This window comes from Hylaeus anthracinus, unplaced genomic scaffold (genome assembly GCF_026225885.1).
Source record: "Hylaeus anthracinus isolate JK02 unplaced genomic scaffold, UHH_iyHylAnth1.0_haploid 11982, whole genome shotgun sequence".
Taxonomy (NCBI): domain Eukaryota; kingdom Metazoa; phylum Arthropoda; class Insecta; order Hymenoptera; family Colletidae; genus Hylaeus; species Hylaeus anthracinus.
Genome location: NW_026534330.1, coordinates 459,615 through 479,271, shown reverse-complemented (window position 1 = coordinate 479,271; position 19,657 = coordinate 459,615). Strand labels below are relative to the sequence as shown.

The 19,657-nt window shown below is 37.9% G+C and overlaps 1 protein-coding gene and 1 long non-coding RNA gene across 8 annotated transcripts; one reads left to right on the top strand and one right to left on the bottom strand.

The window, feature by feature from the left end:
• The first annotated feature begins 259 nt into the window (after positions 1-259).
• Positions 260-19,186, top strand: LOC128886159 (reticulon-1-A). Of its 7 annotated transcripts, XM_054140791.1 has the most exons (7): positions 262-908; positions 1,188-1,427; positions 7,289-7,324; positions 15,971-16,178; positions 16,330-16,538; positions 16,871-16,976; positions 17,294-19,186. In XM_054140791.1, exons 1-7 carry the CDS (start codon positions 662-664, stop codon positions 17,343-17,345), a joined length of 1,098 nt encoding a protein of 365 aa, XP_053996766.1. In that variant the 5' UTR covers positions 262-661; the 3' UTR covers positions 17,346-19,186. The 7 variants fall into 7 exon arrangements, with proteins under 7 accessions (XP_053996764.1, XP_053996765.1, XP_053996766.1 ...); XM_054140789.1 differs by having other exon boundaries at positions 260-1,427; XM_054140792.1 differs by lacking the exons at positions 262-908; positions 1,188-1,427 and adding an exon at positions 3,656-4,073.
• LOC128886162 (uncharacterized) lies at positions 2,540-3,464 on the bottom strand. Its single transcript, XR_008459760.1, has 2 exons — positions 2,837-3,464; positions 2,540-2,737 (listed from the first exon to the last, which is right to left on the bottom strand). It is a non-coding gene; the product is annotated as an uncharacterized LOC128886162 (long non-coding RNA).
• Positions 19,187-19,657: the final 471 nt, after the last annotated feature.

Below are 19,657 nucleotides of genomic sequence, written 5' to 3'. Positions count from 1 at the left end.
ACATATAATAAATAGTTTCGACTGCTTATCAAAAGTCCTACGATCTTATCGTTAAAGAATGTTCTGCATCATGGTTCTCATGGTTTTGATTTTAGTTGAGATATTTTCAGTATACGAGGTATGTAAATGCAAAAATTAAAAAAAGAAAGTATGATTCATTGCCCCTTGTATGTACGTTCCTGGCAAAAGTAGCAATGGAGGGGGCGAGAACCCTCTCACGAACACCCTGCGAGATATTCTGTCACGGAACGTGCTTCAGAATTGAATCCACCCGTCGATGAGTGAACGTTAAACCGGTTTTTCTTTTTCAATGTCTGTAGCTTGTCTGTTAACATATAAATAAACTATTGCGCACCACTTGATAGTAGATGAAAAGAGAAATCGTCGAAATAAAACTGTTGAACTTTTAATTTCCTGGTATATTCGAAAAAGTGAAATTCCACGAACAAGTGATCGAAACAAAGTGAACTGTCAACATCACCGTTACGAAAATAACTCTGGCGAATCGCTTCATACAGCATCCGTTAGGAAATATAAAAATAAGATAGAAAAGAGTTTTATTTAATAATCGAGTGAAGGTATAGGGAAAGAATAACGAAAGAGTCCTGAAAGGAAAGTTAAATTCTATGACAGGATAATCGTCACCTCGCGTGTAGCAAAAATGGCCGAGTCGAAGGAGCAACCAATCAGAAGAGAGCACGATTCGATGGACGATTTTGAGCATCTCGAACATGTCCAGGATGGACAGTCGTCGAGCCACCTTGAACCTTACAGAGAGGAAGTACGGGACAATATGGAAGAAAATTTCGATATGGATAAGGACATGATCAATTTCTCCCTTAATCAGTCTGCAATCGATTCTGAGGATTCCAAAAAAGCAACTTTGTTATTATTAGACGCGGAAAAAGGTAAACCGGTCGAAGGGAATAACTTTGAGGTTAGAATGAAGGAATCGAAGCCTGATTTGTTGACGGGTAACATTGAGGACCAATCGGAAGTTATGAGTGTTCAGCCACCTAGCAGGAAGGAAGAAATTTTAGAGAAAAAAGAAGAAGCGGTTAAGGAACCAGAAATCATTTCTTCAGTGGAGAAAAAGACAGACGATTCATGGAGTGTACCGGAGAAACCTCAGCCTGTTTTACAGGAGCCTCAACATCTCGTTTTTCAGAAACCTCAACCTGTTTCAGAAAAGCCGCAACCCGCTCCAAGAGAAGAGACAAAAATTGAAAGTGTGAGTGAATACTTGGTCTCCGACACGGAGAAAAAGGAACGAACCAGTGCCCCGGAAACCGGCGAGTCTGAATTTGAATCGGAACCAGAAGCATCACCGGTGAAAAGTTTGAAGCCGGTAAAACAGGAAGCGAGACGAGAAAAAGTAGAGGATGTCGAGATCGCACCCAAAGAAATATTCCGCAGCATGGGAATCGGTAAGTAAATCCAGTTTTTCAGTTAAATAAAGATGTGTCCAATGATACTACAATTTTCTGATGTTACGTACTAATACCAATTCATCAAAGAATATATTACATACTGTGCATGTACTTATTAGTATTAAAAACTTCATCCTTAACACACTATTTATTAGTCGACCTGCAAAGTCTCGAAAGCAGAAACGATTAGTATGAAACGTTAATTAATTTAGCATCTTCGCACGAAGTGAACCATGCTTCCGTTAGGCTACGTCATTGCTTTTCTAACCAGCAACGATCAATTATTTATTCTATACACGTCGATCTTCTTTTCGCGACATTTTGTTTTCGCGCCAGCTTAATGACAAACTAATCCATGACAAAATACATATATACTACATCTCGAACGTAATTTTGATTTTTTGTTACAATTAGTAAATACTTAGTAGAGTAAGTAAATATCCATAAATGTATAATGCAGGCTTGCAGAATATTATCAAATAAAAATCCTTAATTAGGTAGGTTGTGGATATTGATAGTACTTGAGTAACGTTCGGAATAAGTAAGAGGTTATGTTCGTGTTTTATATGGCACTGGAGGTATTATCGATGCATTTTATTATTACACGATTGCGTCATTCGTTATCAAATTTGGATTGACAATGTTTCCGGTACGATATTGGTATGGCACAAATGATTGTTTACAGAAATGGAAGTATCTTTGTACCGTTACTTATACGTATACGTAAGATTATATGATCAGTAACGGTAACCGAGGATTTTGCGTTTCAAACTCAACGTACATATTCATAATTCTTATCGTTAGGTTAATCAGTATTTATATATATGAACACTTTATTAGATTACATTTAATTCCGTTTTTAAGTACAAACTACAACAGAGGAAAAAATATGATTCTGCGAAAATATCTTACCAATTTTTAGAAAGAATATTTAGCTCGTCAAATAACATTTAGACGTCGCTATGGTTTTACCTTCCCTAACGTGACCGAAAAGCCGTCGCAATTGTTTAAACTTTTATTGTTTTAGCAATTCTATTTTAGTTTTTATAAATATTTATGTTGAATATTTATGGGATAATATTTATGGGTCATTTGTGGCGATAAAATCGTTAGAAATTGTTAGATTTATTCTCTTGAGAGACGATGGACTCAAGTTGCAAAAAGTTACAGAATGTTGCACCATAGACACGTGCAGTCTGCGTATGGTTTTCACGGTGGGTCGAAGTCACCCATATCTTCTCTTCCATATTGATCGCACCGGGGATACCTTACGACCTCTTTTGGTTGAACCAATGGGAACATCCAGACTATGGGAAAATACAGTGACATTAAAAATTTCCTACTGATCAACTAGTACAGTTATCTATATTTATCTCCGTAACCCACGCATGCTGCATAGGACAAACCTTTTCTATATGGAAATTAGTTGAAATCGAAGCAACTTGGCCGAGATCATTTTCCTCTGAACAACTTATCTTCGAGACGACTGTTGCATTCCTCGTACAGATATTTTTATACATGATTTCAGAACGAAAAATTTCATGCCTGACTCATGAATTATTTCCGTTTGCAGCAGAACGCGTCACTTCTTTGCTACCAACTCTTTTTGCAGTAAATTAAATGTCAAAGTAGTTAACAATAGGGATCTTCTAATTAATATTTTTTCAAAATCTTTATTTTAACCAATCCTTCTGAAACTATTACCGACTACGACTATGTATTGCAAAGATTTTTGTGCCGGCATAATACTAAAAAAATATATTGCAGTGCCGTAATTAGAGGTGTAGAGCTCGCGAGGGTCCCGAATTCGATAGATTGTAAGTTTACAATAATGATTAAATTTCTACTGTTACATTGACAAGCGAGACTCAGAATTGCTAGTTAGTCTACTATATCGTTAACCAATTCCTTCGAGTGATTGTTAAATAATATAAATCTTCTCGTAACAAGTGTGTTCGTATCGTACAAACCAGAGGATTTCTTTACACCGTCGATAAGCGCCATCTAGCAGTGTACCTAGAGTCTCGCCTCGCATTATCACCGGAGAACCCGCCATCTATCGTCGAAAATAACTAGCTTTGCTTCGATAAAAGCCGTATCACCTTCTGACGCGCACCAATAGCAGCGGTGGTTGGTGGGGGGTGATGTCTGGAACTGTCTACTCTACGGCTACGGGTCGATAATAGTTGTGTCAGTTCTCATCTCGCCTCGAATCCTGGAGCGTCGGTTGACTGATACGCAACTCGAATTACGCGAAAGTTGTTTTCTTTGGAATCGTTTGAAAACTGTTTCGACAGCAAACCTACGATCGAGAGAATACTTAAGTGACCAAAAATAAAATATAAATCGGTGAATAAAAAAAAAGAAGAATTAAAAGGTGAAACGAAACGAGGGGAAGCTAGTGTCTTCTCAAAAAGTGCGCCGTTCGCGCTGTTAGCTCGGACTGTTGGGGTAGTGCTCGAATGAGATTCGTCGTCCTTGGTTCGATCGAGACGCAAGGTTAGGTGAAAATGGAAGCAGAGCCGGTATTATGCCCTGCGAATTTCTCAACGCAGGAAAAGGACGACGCTGGGGCGGTCTGCAAGAAGCCCTGCTCTGGAGTAGCCAATGGCAATCCTTGCTTCTGGAATATTCTTGATCCATGTATGTTCTATTCTTATTGTGACTTCTTCTCTTTGATCGTCGTTTCCTATCATTTTCATTTGACGCGAGACAAGACCGAGTGTTGCGAGGCTAGATATATCACGTAAATGTTGTTGATACAGGGAGATACAATTCGCGTCTGGTAGGACGGTTAAGCCTGAGTGGTACATGATGGGAATATATTTACAATGAATATAAACTAGAATGAATCATCGATTCGTCTTTATAGCACACGTGAACACAGGCTTAAGTCGACCACGGTTAGGTGTGGTATTGCATGGAAAAAAACGTTGTTAGGGAAGTGGGAAAGTCGATTTAAATAATATCGATTTACAGTAAATATTCTTTATGGAAAGTAGACAGTTATTTTTAGTTGTTTAATGTTTAATCAAATTGATCGCTTAAACGGTCGTTTGTAATTAACTCTGTTGAAACGATCAATTACGATCAAATCTATTGACGCAAAGATTTAGTTAATATTCATCTTAATAGTATTACAACTATCATATGTAGGGAGCGTTAATGTCATTTTAATTTCTTACGAAATAAATGTAGGATTTTGTGAGAAAACATTACACAATCTTGGACGAATTCTACCCTAACCTTAACATTACTTTAAGATACGATTTTGCACATATTTATTTAATATCCTTAAATTTTATTGCACGTCGAAGACTACATAAACTTCAATAGTATTTTTTGTTTTATTTATAAAGTTATCGTGCATAGTTCTTTCCTGCAGTGCTTGAGGAGTTATCATTGGTTGCATTTGTTCATAACACGTCTATTAACTCTATCGCGTACAAGTAACCTTGAATTTCTTGTAGGTGCTGATTGCACAATTATATCGTCAAAATTTTAAAATTTAAATGCATTGTTATATAAAAATAAAGTACATAAAAAACGTCAAGGTTAGAATTTTGATTGGTTCATCGAAACAGCCAATTGAAATTACTAATTTTCCCTCGAATCTCCTCAGCTTTTTAATACATACGTACCGTTTATTTATGTTTAAAGCGATGATACGACATCTCGACCACTTTGCTATGGATTTAGTTTATCACAGAAGTTTCGTTATTTTCCACGTGGACCCCAGTAACCGTAGATTATTTGTCTTAAAAATTTAAAAAAAAAAAAAAAAAATGGAAACTAGATATCTATGTACATAGCTCCGGGTGCATCGACTGCGTGACATGCGCAGTAGAAACGCGATTTGTAAGTGGGTTATTGATCGACGAGTATCGGTTTTTATAAATATATTGGATACCCGGCATTGTTGATAGGAATTTTTGATAAAGAATAAGACATTTTACCTAACGTGTACATGCAAAGTATATCGATGTAGTTTTTCAAATTTTTTTGGCGATCGAATAGTAAGCGAGACACTATTTGAGTCTCGATTTATTCAATTCATCATGAATTTCAGAAAATATTATCTTTTAATAGTAAGATACGTTATCTACGAATCTGTGAGCGCACTTTGCATCGTCATGCTGTTAAATTTAATTTTCATATAAATAATCAACAAAAATCATGAGTACAAGTTACACAAGACGATGGCTCGACTTTAATTCACTTAATATCACAAACATTAAAAACATTTAATATTTTTTTTTTGTATCGAATATCGTTCGATTAGAAACGAAATCTGTGTAGATTATACTATTTACTGAGATCAATAAAGACAAACCACGTGTGTAGATTTTAAGTCGATTTGTCTGGCCGAAGTACAAAGATATATAGAGATAGGAGTCGAGGTCAGCTATTGCGTAATACTTGACGGTGTGCTAATTACATCAACTGTAGCGAATCGATTTTTATGAATCTGCTATTTCAGAGTGGGCTTATTTCTCTGAAATTACTATTTCAAATGTTTTGTCGGTTTACGCTCTTAAATTATTCTTATCTCCTCCAATAATTTTGTTTTCTCGTCTTATAACGGTTTCTTGTCCATATTACAAATATTACGTTGTTTTCCTTTCCGAAAATAAGTCCCAACACAAGGTTCCTGTTAATTTAAGTTTCAGTTTGTTTTGTTCCAACTATCGAAGATGTTTCTGTTAGATAAAATTTCTACGGTTCTGTTACCAAACAATGGCAGCATAATGGTTATAACCGTCTTCATGGCACGTTGATTCGGAATTGCTACGTTAAAGTAACAGTAGAGTAATTTACACCCGTATACGAGTAAGCTAATGAATTAAGAGCGATGGGAGTTTCATTCGTACGCGAACTTGTAACTAATTAGAGACTGAATAAACTGCAACACTCTTTTTCTGAGCAAGTCTGGGTTAAGTAGTGTTGTGTGGTTTCCAGTATTTTTTGTGGTTCATGCGGTTGTATTAGATAGGTAGTGATCTAGATCTTGCTTACTGTTCCGTTACGTTTGGAAAACAGAACTCGTTAGAGCCATACATGCACATGATAATATCGTTGGTCCAAAGATGTTCATTTTTCTCGACAAGCTACGAAAATATCTCGCGAACAAATTGTTTAGTCTCGAGGGATAAATATTACGAGGAAGGTCATATTTTTAGAGTTGGAAATTCTCGGTGGTTCTTTCAATGGTATTTTTTGTTATTTACGGCGTTGCAGAAACGCGAATTTAACCGTCTAAAACAACATGACTTTCAAATGATCCTAAGTAGAATACCTTGTGTCTTATCGGTTACGTTTCCCATTCGTATCCAGACACAAAACTTCTTAAGGCTATTTGAACGTTGTGTTACAGGAATTCGTTTTTATCTTAATTACAACGCCATTGAAATGTTGTCGAAGCGGAGATTTTCAAATTTCGGAAACTATGGCCTTGAGAGCAGTGACGTGCCAATTATAAAATTTACCCTTTCAAATCAAACAATTTCTTCTTGAGACCTTTGGACGTGGTGTCGAAATGAAAAGATTTTACGAGCGTAACCATTGATGTCTCATGCTAATTGACACGGCAACATACACCACTACTATAATGGCACTATACATCTATTATCTGGTAGAACGGTAATAGTATTTACAGTAGCATCGTAATACATTTCTCATCGATTCCTTCATTATGATCATTTTTTGTTATTCTTCGCAACAGACGATCACCATTCAATGTCCAGAATGCGAATCATTTTTTGTTTCGTCATTCATTAATTTTTGGATCATCGTAGAGTAGAAGTAAACGTTAAAGAAAGACGATGAGAACTAACATAATTCGATTCTGTTGTTTACAGACGCATGGTTTAATCCCGAAAGACTGAATCCAAAAGGTAAGAGACCAGCCTCGATGTCGATGTCCGTCTGCTTATTTATGTGTTCAGTCTCATAGTTATATGCTTGCAATTTATTCCAGTAGCATTTATTTTTAAAAGTTATCTGCACAGTATTCGTCTAAAATAAGATAAAAAAAAAAAGCAAAAGAATGATTTATACAGGGTGTCCCAAAAGTCGGGGAGGAGTCGGAAATGGGGGGTAGCTGAGACGATTCTGAACAACAATTTCTTTAGCGAAAATGTTGTCCGAGGCTTCGTTAATATCTCCTTAACGAAGCCCCATCCGACATTTTTCCAAAGGAAATTGTTGTTCAGAATCGTCTCGGCTACCCCCCATTTCCGGCTCCTCCCCGACTTTTGGGACACCCTGTATACTTAACTTATCATATACATATAGGACGACCCAACTTGGATTTGGCGAAATATTTTTTACAGATTAGATAGACAACCATTTCCCAACAAAAGCTAGATGATTTTAACCTTTTGATATTGGCACATGCGTGTACGTTTGGTTTTACATGTCAAAATTATCGTTAGTTATGATCACAATAGTACAGTAGAGACAGCATATTTTGCATGTCAAAATTGATATACAGATTATATAAAGTTATACATATGTCCTGACTTCTAATCCCCATGCCCTGTTCTCCGTTTTCACTCGTTTCGTATTTAAAAAGACAAGATTAAGCGGACATGTACACCCTTAGACGAGTAAAATTTCGAAAATACAGCTCGTGCAAGCTTACTTTAGTGCCGCGTTGAGACAAGTTCGATAAATCGTGACGTTCGGTGGGGAAACTTGCGGTCAGATAGCAAAAACAATAAACAAGACATCTGGAAGAGTGATTCACAGTGTAAGTACACAGTTGTTACGATACCAAAGTCTCGTTTGATTTGTGAAAAACCTTTGAACCGAAGGACTCTCGCGAAAGATTACACGGTCTATTATTAAATACGTACCCGTCATCTTGACGTCGTGTGTTTTGCCACTCTGCGGCATAAATTGACTTGGTGACGCTATCGCTAAATGCTTTACTAAAAAAAAAAAGTACGATTAAATAAAATTGATCACTAATAATCGTATAAAAATGTTAAGACCTACTTGAGGTTATGAAACGCTACTTGTAACATCCTGTAACTACTGATTATGCAACAGTGTTTCTCAAACTAAAACTCTCGATATATTAATCTACGAGCTTTCAGAATAAAAAGCATTGATGCAACAAAAAGATACAAGCGCTCACTAACATTGCTATCGTCAGATGCTATAATTCAGCTTAGCGTGACAATGAGTGTGACAGGCATTTCCTAGAAATGCAGTTTCACGAACAATGATCGTACACGATTTTCGTTGCATCATTCAGGGTATGAGACTCGGTAGTCATTCAACGAGCACACATATGCAAAAACCACTTGCGCGAACAGTGGAGGGGCTTTTACTAATTGTAAGCTCATTGACAAATACGCGCCCCTCGTTCCGATCTCTTTGTAGTCCAATGTGTTCTTTACACTCGCAGGAGATTAACGCCTAATTCAGTTCTCGATTTTCGTCGACTTCCATTCGTGTCATTATTATTTTACATAAACGACATTATTAATAATCCAGCAATAGCGCTATCGAAACGGTGTTTCTCGAGTTTTGCATAAAGGAATAGAATTAATTTCCACACCTAATAAATAGTAGTTCGAAATAGGAAATGTCAACAGTAGCAAAAATGAGAGAATACTTGGTTTCGTTACCTCGAAAACGTTGAGAGAAAATCTAAATAAGTGAAAGTGTTGGTATTTGATCAGCACAGAACACGTCAGGTTGCCGCGAGCATCGAGTAGATATATTTAGTATCGCAGATGTATTTCAAGTGCAGAATCATCGAAACGCGCACGTTCCCTGTTTAGAACCTAGTCCCTTTGTTCACTCGATTGCCAGCGTGATCGATTTTTCTGCGACCACAATAGGTGCGATCTCTCCGTGTGGGTCAAGTGCTCTGCGGTGAACACCGAGGACACAATTAGAAGCGAGTCTGTTGTGCAGGGAAAGTGCGTTCAGGGCAATGCTGGCCGATTGTTCTCAAATTAGACACGAGTCGAGATTTATTGTGTCGAGTTCAACGACCTGCTTGTCATTTTTTTGCCCCCCTTGTTTGATATTAGTGGAACGTTTCAACTCGACCTTGTTAACAAGGGAGTAGCACAAAGTAGAACAGCGGCAAAACTTTGGTTGGAACTTTGGTATGGGTGTCCTTGTATTTTTACATTGGGCCTTTATACAAATTAGACCGATTGGGGCTCCCAATTGCGCTTTGGTAGAGGTGTAGCAACGTTACGAAGGTGATTTACAGTAGTTTTGTCAACTACAAAATTACTGGATTATATTATTAACCCAGCTGTGGAAATGGAAACTCGTGCAAAAATATTCTAAACGCACTAAAAATCGGAGAGCTGCAAAACTGGCGAGTTTCTGGTCAGGTAAGAGTATACTCTGCGGCGTTGGTCATTCGATCCTTCGCAGCGCCAGTCGCAACTCAATCATTGCATAACACCCCGTCTGCGGACGTCGAAACCGTTTCTCGAATCGTAACTCCCCGTGCGACTGCCGCCGTTCAGTTAACTTCCTTGACGACAGCGGATAAAGTTGCGGGCGTGGGTAGATGATATTTTGCATTTAACACGCAATGTAGTTCCGTGTTCCTCGATAAGAGGGAACGTTAATATAGAGTCCAACAGAGTACAATGATAACGATAATACCGAGCACAATGAAGTAACAAAGTAAGTTTGATGAAGATGAAAGTTGTTGGCAGGGATTGCAAACTAAAGCTATTTTATCCTAAATAAATATATATGTGCAGAATAAATACACATACCTCTGTACAGGAGGTACTGATAGCGCGCGTATATCAATATGCTTCGAGCTCTTCTCTGTTTGTATACATGTAGCAACCATTAGGAACACCATACAAATTGAATTGTACTCAACATTCGATCGATAATCTTTTTCTTTTTTTTTTTTTAATTTTGTAACAGACAAAGGTTCACCATTTCCATTTTAATGACTCGAAATATCGCGTTTCTCTGCCTACAGATTTTTGAACTCTGACGCGTGTGGATTCTTATTCGAATGCAGATATCACAGAGCGGGAGATGTTGGCCCATTCAGAAAAAGTATTTTTGCTATACCTGGTCGGTTGAAAGCTGAATGACGTGGGTAGAGGCGGGACACGGTTATTTGTATTACCCTGTTCGCGACGAATGTTTCGCGTTGGATAACTCGTGTTACTGTCCGGTGTCTCGATTGTCAGCGACACAAGAGAAGGAACGTTGTTTCGTTATAGCGCTGTCTTATCGTTAGAATGACGTAACGAGGCACTAATAATTCGACAAATTCTCAACCGAGTCGAGTCGAATCCAAATTTATTTTAGATTCCATATTAGAATGAAATATCGGGAACGAACGTCGTGATAATTAATCGACTCCGTTTTTAATGTAGTTTGCGTTAGGTGGTAAAGGTTGCGATATTCAACCAATAACACCTCAGTTCCCTTGACCAGGTGAGGTGCAAAGAATAAAAGGTCGCGATATTTCATCGATACCACCTCAGTCCGTTGTCTGGTGTGGGGTCTGGAAATAAACTATCAATAATGTGTTAAAGGTCTGCTTATAGAGTAGACTTGTAACGCTCGGTTTGTTCAAATCTAACAACAACTCTCCCGTATCTTACTTTTGTTAATTCATCAGAATTCGGAAATCTATACCCCCACTAGATATGTTTGTTGTTTAGGACCTTAGACGAACTTAGCCTTATCCCGTTATCGGGCAGGTACATTTTCCTGTAGGGCCCAGGATCCTCTTCGTCGAAGGTATTCCCCTCGAGTCCCGTTTGTTTGAACAGTCGAAAATTCGTCGTGGCAGAATCCAAAAAAGCCGGAGACGATTGGCGGCCCTTGTGGTTTAAATATAGCACCCAGCCGGTTCGAGCCGTTGATGCTCTGCCAGAAATCTCAAAGAGAACTCTCGCTTTTCCCCGAGTGGTCATCGCCGCAGTCCGTTCCGTACACGAACAGTGTCGCGTCTCCGTTCGATCGTAGCCACGGTCGCGCGTTTCCTCGGTCCCTTCGATCCTCCCTCCTTTACCCTCGGGGAGGAAGAAACCGGAAGCAGAAAACATGGCCATCACGAGGGAGGAACGTGAGTACGGGGAATAGTGCAAGGGTTAATCAAGGGAAGCCCAGGTAGAGACACTGGCGGCCGTTGACAGGCTGCCAGAAGCTGGCGATCCGCGCAGACGCGTTACGTCACAGATCTGGTGGGATTTTTTTTCGAAAAAGTTAATGATTTTAGCGCTGAGCTCGAACCGGGTCCCGTGGGCGCGACAGATTGGATACAAGATAGATTTAGAAGGTTCGAATCGAGGTGACGTTGCACCGTGTCGTCGACCGAGATATATTGCTAGTAGCTAGATGGAATGACTCTTGGCAAGTGTCTTTATTCTCATAAATTGTGTTCTCGTCATAGTGATCCTATTGTTATCACGCGACTCGAAATTGAAGGTTGTGGTGAAACGCACTTTCTTTATTGACTCCACTTGTGGAAACGATGTATCCATGTTAACGTTAGGTTTACGAAGCACATTTGCGGTTTGAATCATCCTGAATTTCAAAAGAAAAATTCAGACACCGTTTACACTTTCTATCAATCGTTTTTCTACGACTATTGAACTCCTAGTTTCAATCGAGGATTTAGACAGATATATGTAGACCCTGTACAATGCTTCCTTCATCGAGCAACACTGATCAGACCATTTTTGTTTATATGACCTGTTCGAGTCGAAACTCTAAACAGTATTGTTGGAAGAGACTAGAATCTGGGAAGAATTGCCATTCGCGTCAGGTCAGGCAGGATGCAGACGCGATCGAATTAATACCACTGGCGACATTGAAGAAATTTTAGAAATATTTTGCTAATTGTTGGACGCATTTAGTCGGAAGGCCTTGTGCCAGATTTTCACATCCAACACTCGAACGGGTCTTAAAATTACCGAATTGCTGATAGTGAAAACTTTTCTTCGTTCCTTTCTCAAACTAATAGAAATAATTCCTTCATAAACGTTCTTATAGCACTCGAGTATATTTTTCCCAACTTTCGCATAGATCCTTGCGTGAAAAATATTGCCCGAAACGAATCAGCAATTTCCAAACGCTGTAATCTTAGTATTAAATAATGATGACAACGAACAAGCGTCCATTTAGTCTTGGACTCCACGTGTCTTATTTCCCGCGACAGTGGGGCGTGTAATCGAGGGTGGATTCGTCCAGGGGTGAAATCATTGGCAGGTGTATTTCTGGGAACAGTAAAGGGAAGGGACGTCGAGGCAACAGCCGACACTGCGACGCCGGGCGTCGCACTACCAGAGACGAGTTATTGATTTTCCACCAACAAACCGCGCCCCGAGCATTTCCCTCCGTTCCTTTTTATTCTGACACGTGAGACTTATCAACCGTGTCTTCTGCGAACACTGTCCTCTTTCAGCGACTCTCAATAGAAAATTTTTAAATGTTTTAGAGAGAGAGAGAGAGAGAGAGAGAGAGAGAGAGAGAGAGAGAGAAGATAACTTGTCCTAAATTAATAGAAACGAAAACTTACAGATTAATTTCCATACTATTGAAATTTAAGGTATCGAGGGATATCGAGACATACGTGTAATGAATGATATTGTTACCGACTGTAGTCAACTTCCACAGCGCAAGTAGCATTTAGATTATAATCTTTCGAGTATAGAATGTTTTATCGATAGATTCAATTATTCGATCAGGTTATCCATCAAGTTCTCTGAACAGCATTACAACTTATTTGATGAAATATCGTTATACGCATCAAATATAAATACAATATCTTTTTTTTTTTTATTATTATTAAACACGGTCAAAGTATGCATTTTACCAAACCTGTGTCATTTTACGAAGACAACAGAACTGCGAGATTCGACTAACAATAAGTGCTCGCAAAAGACGTTCACGCAATAAGATTCGATCTAGATCGACCCGCTCGTTTTATGCGTACCGAAGGTGACTCATGTTTGCCTAGCGCATTGTATCGCACAGTCGAGGCGTTCATCAATTATAAATTCTTCGTAACGAACTTCTAAATAACGTTGCCTTAATAGAAATGATCTCCCAGTGTCGCCATGTTTCTATATTTTTTTCCCGCGTCGAATGTAGCAAATTTCGCAGACGAAGCATCGTTGAAATCGTTGCTAGGCGCTATCAAGTTTGGAGAATGTCGAGGACGTGGATTCATTCAAAATTGGTCGACATTCTTTTCCGAATGCTGAGCTACGCGAAAACGATGCTCAATTCTTTGCTTAATCATGCATTATTCGCGAGCTAGATCGAACGCGTTTGAATTTTCTAAAAATCTCTTGGTCGTTGAGCGTCTGTTCGATCAGGAATTGCAACAGATGACATAAATTCGTTTGGCAGAATTACGCGAGTACCGTACCGCGAGATGTCGGTGAAGGTCTTGGAAACCGTTTAATAGACCATCTTTTTTGGATTAGAGACAAAGCCCACAGTAATGTAGAATTCGAGGATCCACTAGCTCTCTATTATTAGGAACCCTTGAAGGCTGTTACATGAACCGCCACCATTAATCACCACTCCACTGATACTTAATTACCGTGGAATATCTTGATTACACACCTGCCCGTCAAATTTTCAATCACCTCTGCGCCTCTTAATTATCACGTTGCTCGAAATAATTGAAAAGTCTTATTAAAATTACTGTATTTAATCGAGGCTTTTCAGCAACTTGAAAAACGCTAACTTCGCAAGGTAATTGCACCGCAATTGCAGTCTACGGTGCGTCAGCAATGAACAGTTGAAAGAAAACATTGTTTAACAACGGAACCTGCTATCGAAATGAATTTGACGATTTTGTACACGTTCACTGCATCGGTGTCGGTCTCATAAACCGCGGCAAGTCTTTATGTAATGGAAAACCACGCGAGATCGGGAAGGTTAACATACTGTGGGGTTTCTAAAAGGTAATTGACCCAGGCCTTTCTCGACGTCCGGGAGGCCTTGATGCTGGCTACTTTCTTACCGATTTCCTCGACGATGTATACCACTGGAGCTAAAAGAGTCGCTCATTCCCATTTTCGTTTCCCAATGCTTCAATTATCGAGGCGTTTTTCAAGTTCAGGAAATGATTGCGCTATATTTCTTATCGTATTATGTGGTATTAATCACGTAGAGATAAAGTATTACTTCTCTACTCGAGTTATCTCACAGCGCTGTACAAATAGAAGCAGGGGAAATTAAATATCTTTATCTGAAGTGGGATGCCTTGGTTTGCTCAGATTGTGTTTAACAAAAGTTAGGTTTTCAGTTAGAAAAAGTAGAAATTAATCCTGTATCGTTATATTTAATTATTTGTAACAAGGGCCAAACATTAATTTCCATACCTAATATTTAAATAAAAATTAAAGCCTGTACAATGAAATATTTGTCCAATAAAGAACTGAAAACGTAATTGTCGTCAGTTGCTATACGATGGCTTCATTCCTTCTCTGTTACTATACACGTTTTGCCCATCCTCGAGATAGATTACACGTGTTCTCTGGTTCGAAACTAGGCTTCCACGGAGACAGTTACCGCAAAATTACTAGGCCATGTCATTCCATATATTTGATCTATTACATCGGCTGCATTGTGGGCTCCTCCCCTCTTTCCTTCCGTTAGTTTTACCTGTCCTTTATCTTTCTGGTTGCTCCTTCCTTGGTTCTCCTTCCTTCCTTCTCTTTTTCAATTCCAGTTACATGGCTCTGTTCCTCCTTCCTTCTCCCACTTTGCTTGCTCTCCTGTCCACGTATGACTCTCTGTAATATCACGAGGCAGTTCCATGTGCAAACGTACCCTCGAAGGAGGTGGCAGTGTCCTCTTAACTTTCTTCACGTTGAAACGTTCTCACGGTGATTAGATAGACTTTATTTTACGAGAATGGTACGAAAGAGCAATGCGAAGGCCCACGTCGAGGAACTTCCCGAAAGGGGTCCCGGTGAGTTTGCGCTTGTTTCTCTTTTATTTCGAGTGAAAAAACATCGTTTCCAATTGATCTAGGTAACATATGGTTCGACCACGTGGTCGCAATACTCGGAGCTAAGTCAGACTTATGTAATTGCACGCGTTGGTACTTATCCAGTCTAGATCTTAATGACCTATGTGGCTAAGACCTCTCTTCTGGGAATAAATTTGAATAAAGGAATTATTGTAAAGGGGTTCACACATAATTATAATGGTTCTTGTAAGAGATACCTGAGGAAAGAATTTCTGGTTTCTCTGTAGGCATTCGTAACGTGAAACTGTGCTTACCATGTGTTTCTGTGAAAAGGATGAAAACATTTCTGTATGATACTAATGAGCAAAATTGAAATAGAGATCCTTCGTTTAATTAATTGTCGCTGAACTTGTCTCAACATTTACCAAATTGTGCAGACTTTAAAGTTGAAAGTTGTAAGAGAAACTAGTTTAGAGAGACTGTTTTAAGGACCATCCTGCATATGTCCTGTAAAATTGAAATGTAAAACATGAAATTAGCACCTGTTTTACACCTGAACAACTCCTAATTTACGATTTTCTTCTGTTTGTAGTGGCAGCCTTAATCTACTGGCGCGACCCAAAGAAATCAGGCGCTGCTTTTGGGTGCATACTGGGTGTGCTCCTCTCGCTGGCCTACTTCAGCCTGATTAGCGTCCTTGCGTATTTGTCGCTTCTCGTTCTCACCGGCACAATCGCGTTCAGGATCTACAAGACGGTTCTTCAAGCAGTCCAGAAGACCTCCGATGGCCATCCCTTCAAGTAAACGTTTTTCTTTAATTAAGTCCTAAGATTCTCAGACATCTGACCTAGGAATCTGTACTGTTATAAATTTCAAATACTCAAGTTTGATTTAGATTTTAGGAAACAATGTAGACAACGATACATAACGAGGACTTGGTCTGAATTTCAGGGACATTTTGGAGCTGGACTTGACAGTGCCTGCAGAAAAGGTGCATGAAGTTGCGGACGTAGCCGTTGCACATGCAAATGCAGCGGTCAGCGAACTTCGTAGGCTCTTCCTTGTAGAAGACTTCGTTGATTCCTTGAAGTTCGGCGTCTTACTCTGGTGTCTCACTTATGTGGGATCTTGGTTCAATGGCATGACTCTTATAATAATCGGTAAATAATGTAACGTAGAGTAATTAATCTTTCGTCAAATAATACATCAAGATATTTAATGTTTGCTCGTGCTCGACTAACACGAATTAGTTTGGTCTACAAACATATTAATAGATCTGACGTTTTGACGATGAATTCACAGTCAAACACCTAAATTCACGATTTAACGTGGCTGCGCAGTCATCAAAATATGTAAGGAGGTCATTGTTCTCATTAGGCAACGTCAAAGTACTCAAACTATCTAGAATAGATGTTCATTCACCTCTAATAATAATCTATAGAAATGTGCCGAAATTTTGTACACAATTTTGTGTGATTGATTTTTGTTGCAGGGGTAGTTGCTCTTTTCACACTACCGAAAATTTATGAGACAAACAAGGCACAAATTGATCAGAACCTCGCCCTGGTGCATGGCAAGATCAATGAGCTCACCACAAAGTAAGTATACATATCTCGGAAATTATAAGAGTAACTTGCGAAAGTTGCCAAGTAACACATGCCTTGGTCGATAATCTCTTCCATAAAATATTAACGGAGGACGAACGAGTGCAACTTTTGCTCCCCCTGATGCAGTATCGTGTCAAATAGGAGGCCCATTACAGCGTAGCCTATTAAAATAATAACTTAAATTGATTCTGCACGAGCAGAGCAGTGTTCGCTTGCAAACTTCGTACATTGATATATAACCGAGTCTGCATTTTGTCACTAGATTTACCAATACAAAAAATACGCACTTTGTTCTATTATTGTTTCAGGGTGAAAGCCGCGATACCTCTTGGTAAAAAGGAGGCAGCGAAGGAAGAATAAATTCGAAAATACACCACCACGCGGGGGCAAAGAACTTGAGCGAACTTGTCGGGTAACTGAGGATCCACGCAGAAATGACGAGGGAGAAAGTTAATGAGATGATGCAGAAAAAGAAACAATTGAGGAAAAAAGTAAAATACGAATGAAAGATAAAATGTTGAACGCAAGAATAGCGTACCAATGAATGAGAATGATATAAAAAAAAAAGTTCTTAGAGCATTAAGGGTTAAATGAATATGAAGTAACAATTTTTTTTTTTTTTTTTTTTAATTTTTGGACTTGTCGCATATGAACGAATTATATAACTAGCTGCAATACAAGCACTGAAGAAAACGTATATAAAGAGAGAAAAGGCGGAAAAATCACCGAATAGAAATTATTGCTAAAACGATAAACAGAAGAAACGACTAAAAGCCAAGTTAAAAACAATTTCAATAGCCCAGAAGGACAACGAAAGGATCGTCAAAGTGTGTGTAGGGGAAGAGTCTTTTCTTAATACTTAGACTATGGCAGATGGACTTTGTTGACCGATGATGTCGTAACGCAAATTTTCCTTTTCCGGACCTGCACAGTGTCCCTATTGATGGAAATAAACGGAAAGAAGTAACATTTAGCGATTACGTTAATTCGTTGCGACACGAGAGGTGATGGAGAGTCTTTTGGTGTACTCTATACAAAACCCATGAACGGTGCAATGCGTGTGTGTCTCTTAGGGGATTTCCCGGTTTTTCTTCCCTTCTTTGTTTTTTTCCTCGCACTCTCCTACACCAGTCCGAACTGATTCTTCATCCTCAGAGGTTAGGATATGCGGTCCCATTAAAATCAGTAGTCATTCATTTTCAAAAAATTTATTCATTTTATGATAGGAATATATCAATCAAGTATTCCCTGGTAGAAAAATGACGAGAGCTGCTTCTCTTTTTAGTCTTTAACAAATTTACTTTTTAATTTATAGTTTTCGATCATTTTCAATTTTCGATTCTTCGAGAATGCATTTTTAAATTGTATTCTACAAAATTTTCTGGATAAAGAAAAATTATTTAAAAAGTAATAAGATACTGTTATACTGTCACGTTTCAATTGTTATGAAGGAAATAATAATGCAGATAGCTCGGAAAGGAATGGCTAGTCATTTTTATTTTTAATCAAATTTTTTTTGCTTTTGAAAATCTAATTTTGTTAGGGGAAATTTATTGATCTTAAATAATCATAGACTTCGTCTCTTTATGTTATAATATTTTTAAATGGAGTTACGAAGTATTGGGTAATATTTGTACAATAACAAGAAACTTAGCGAATTACAGAGTCTAAATTGGCTCTCGTTCCTTATTTCTACTGAAGATATATCTTTTTATAAAATTCTGTTGTTTCCTTTAACATGTCATGTTAGGTTAGTTTCCTGAGTTTTTGTTATTAAATACATTTTCATCTTCTTCAGATGTATATAAATATGCATACTATTTTTTGTTATTTGTTTGTACTTGTAAACTATGATTAAACTAAAACACGGATCCGTATAAGGAAAAAAATCATAAAAAATCTACTAAATAAATTTTTATTTGTTAACGAGAAAATCTGAAACAAATAATTTCTCTACACTTGCATAGGTTTATCTAAATAACGAGTTAATGTTATTTATCTTTTTGTAGCTTCTCAAGTATTTTCACTATTTCAATTGCGTTTAGTATCATCTTTCCAAAACTTTTATAAAACGTGTTGTCACAGTTTAAGATATATAATATTATTTTTGTTTACCTAATGTAAAGAATGTTTCCTACTGAGAAAAACATAAATTATTAAGAAATAAGACTTATTGAAAAATATATGTTACGTAAGTTTTATCAATTGTTCAAACAAAAACCTCTCGCCCCTTTTTGTAATGTTAAATGTTTCATAAAGACGAGTAAAGAGGTCAACAGTTAACCCTAATAATCAATTATGGTAATTAAGATAAATTTTATTTTACGCAAATTGATTGCCTTAAAAATTAAAATTCTGTTTCGAATGGAAAGAGTATGTATATGAGAATGAAAAAGAAGAGGAGTGACAGAGAAAAAGAGAGTGAGCCTAAAATTTGAATTTTTTTTTATAGTTTTATAGCACCGTTTATAGAACAATTTATTCTGTTATGAAGTTAAATTCTATCTCGTTGATTGATGGAAAGAGTACAAGTTGTTGTTTTGAAGAAATTTAAATCTCATTAAAAAAATAAACATCCGCGAAAATATTTGTTCCTAAATTTTTATCTTGTTTTTATTAAATACACTATTGTGTTTATTATCAGTTGAAAGTATTCTTTGTTGACACCACGA

What these genes read in the sequence shown, in the direction of transcription:
- LOC128886159 (XM_054140789.1), top strand. Translation starts at nt 662, where the DNA reads ATGGCCGAGTCGAAGGAGCAACCAATCAGAAGAGAGCACGATTCGATG. An exon ending in CGAAAGACTGAATCCAAAAG is followed by an intron (nt 7,325 to 15,970) that starts GTAAGAGACCAG and finishes TTCTGTTTGTAG; the next exon opens with TGGCAGCCTTAATCTACTGG. An exon ending in ATCAATGAGCTCACCACAAA is followed by an intron (nt 16,977 to 17,293) that starts GTAAGTATACAT and finishes TTATTGTTTCAG; the next exon opens with GGTGAAAGCCGCGATACCTC.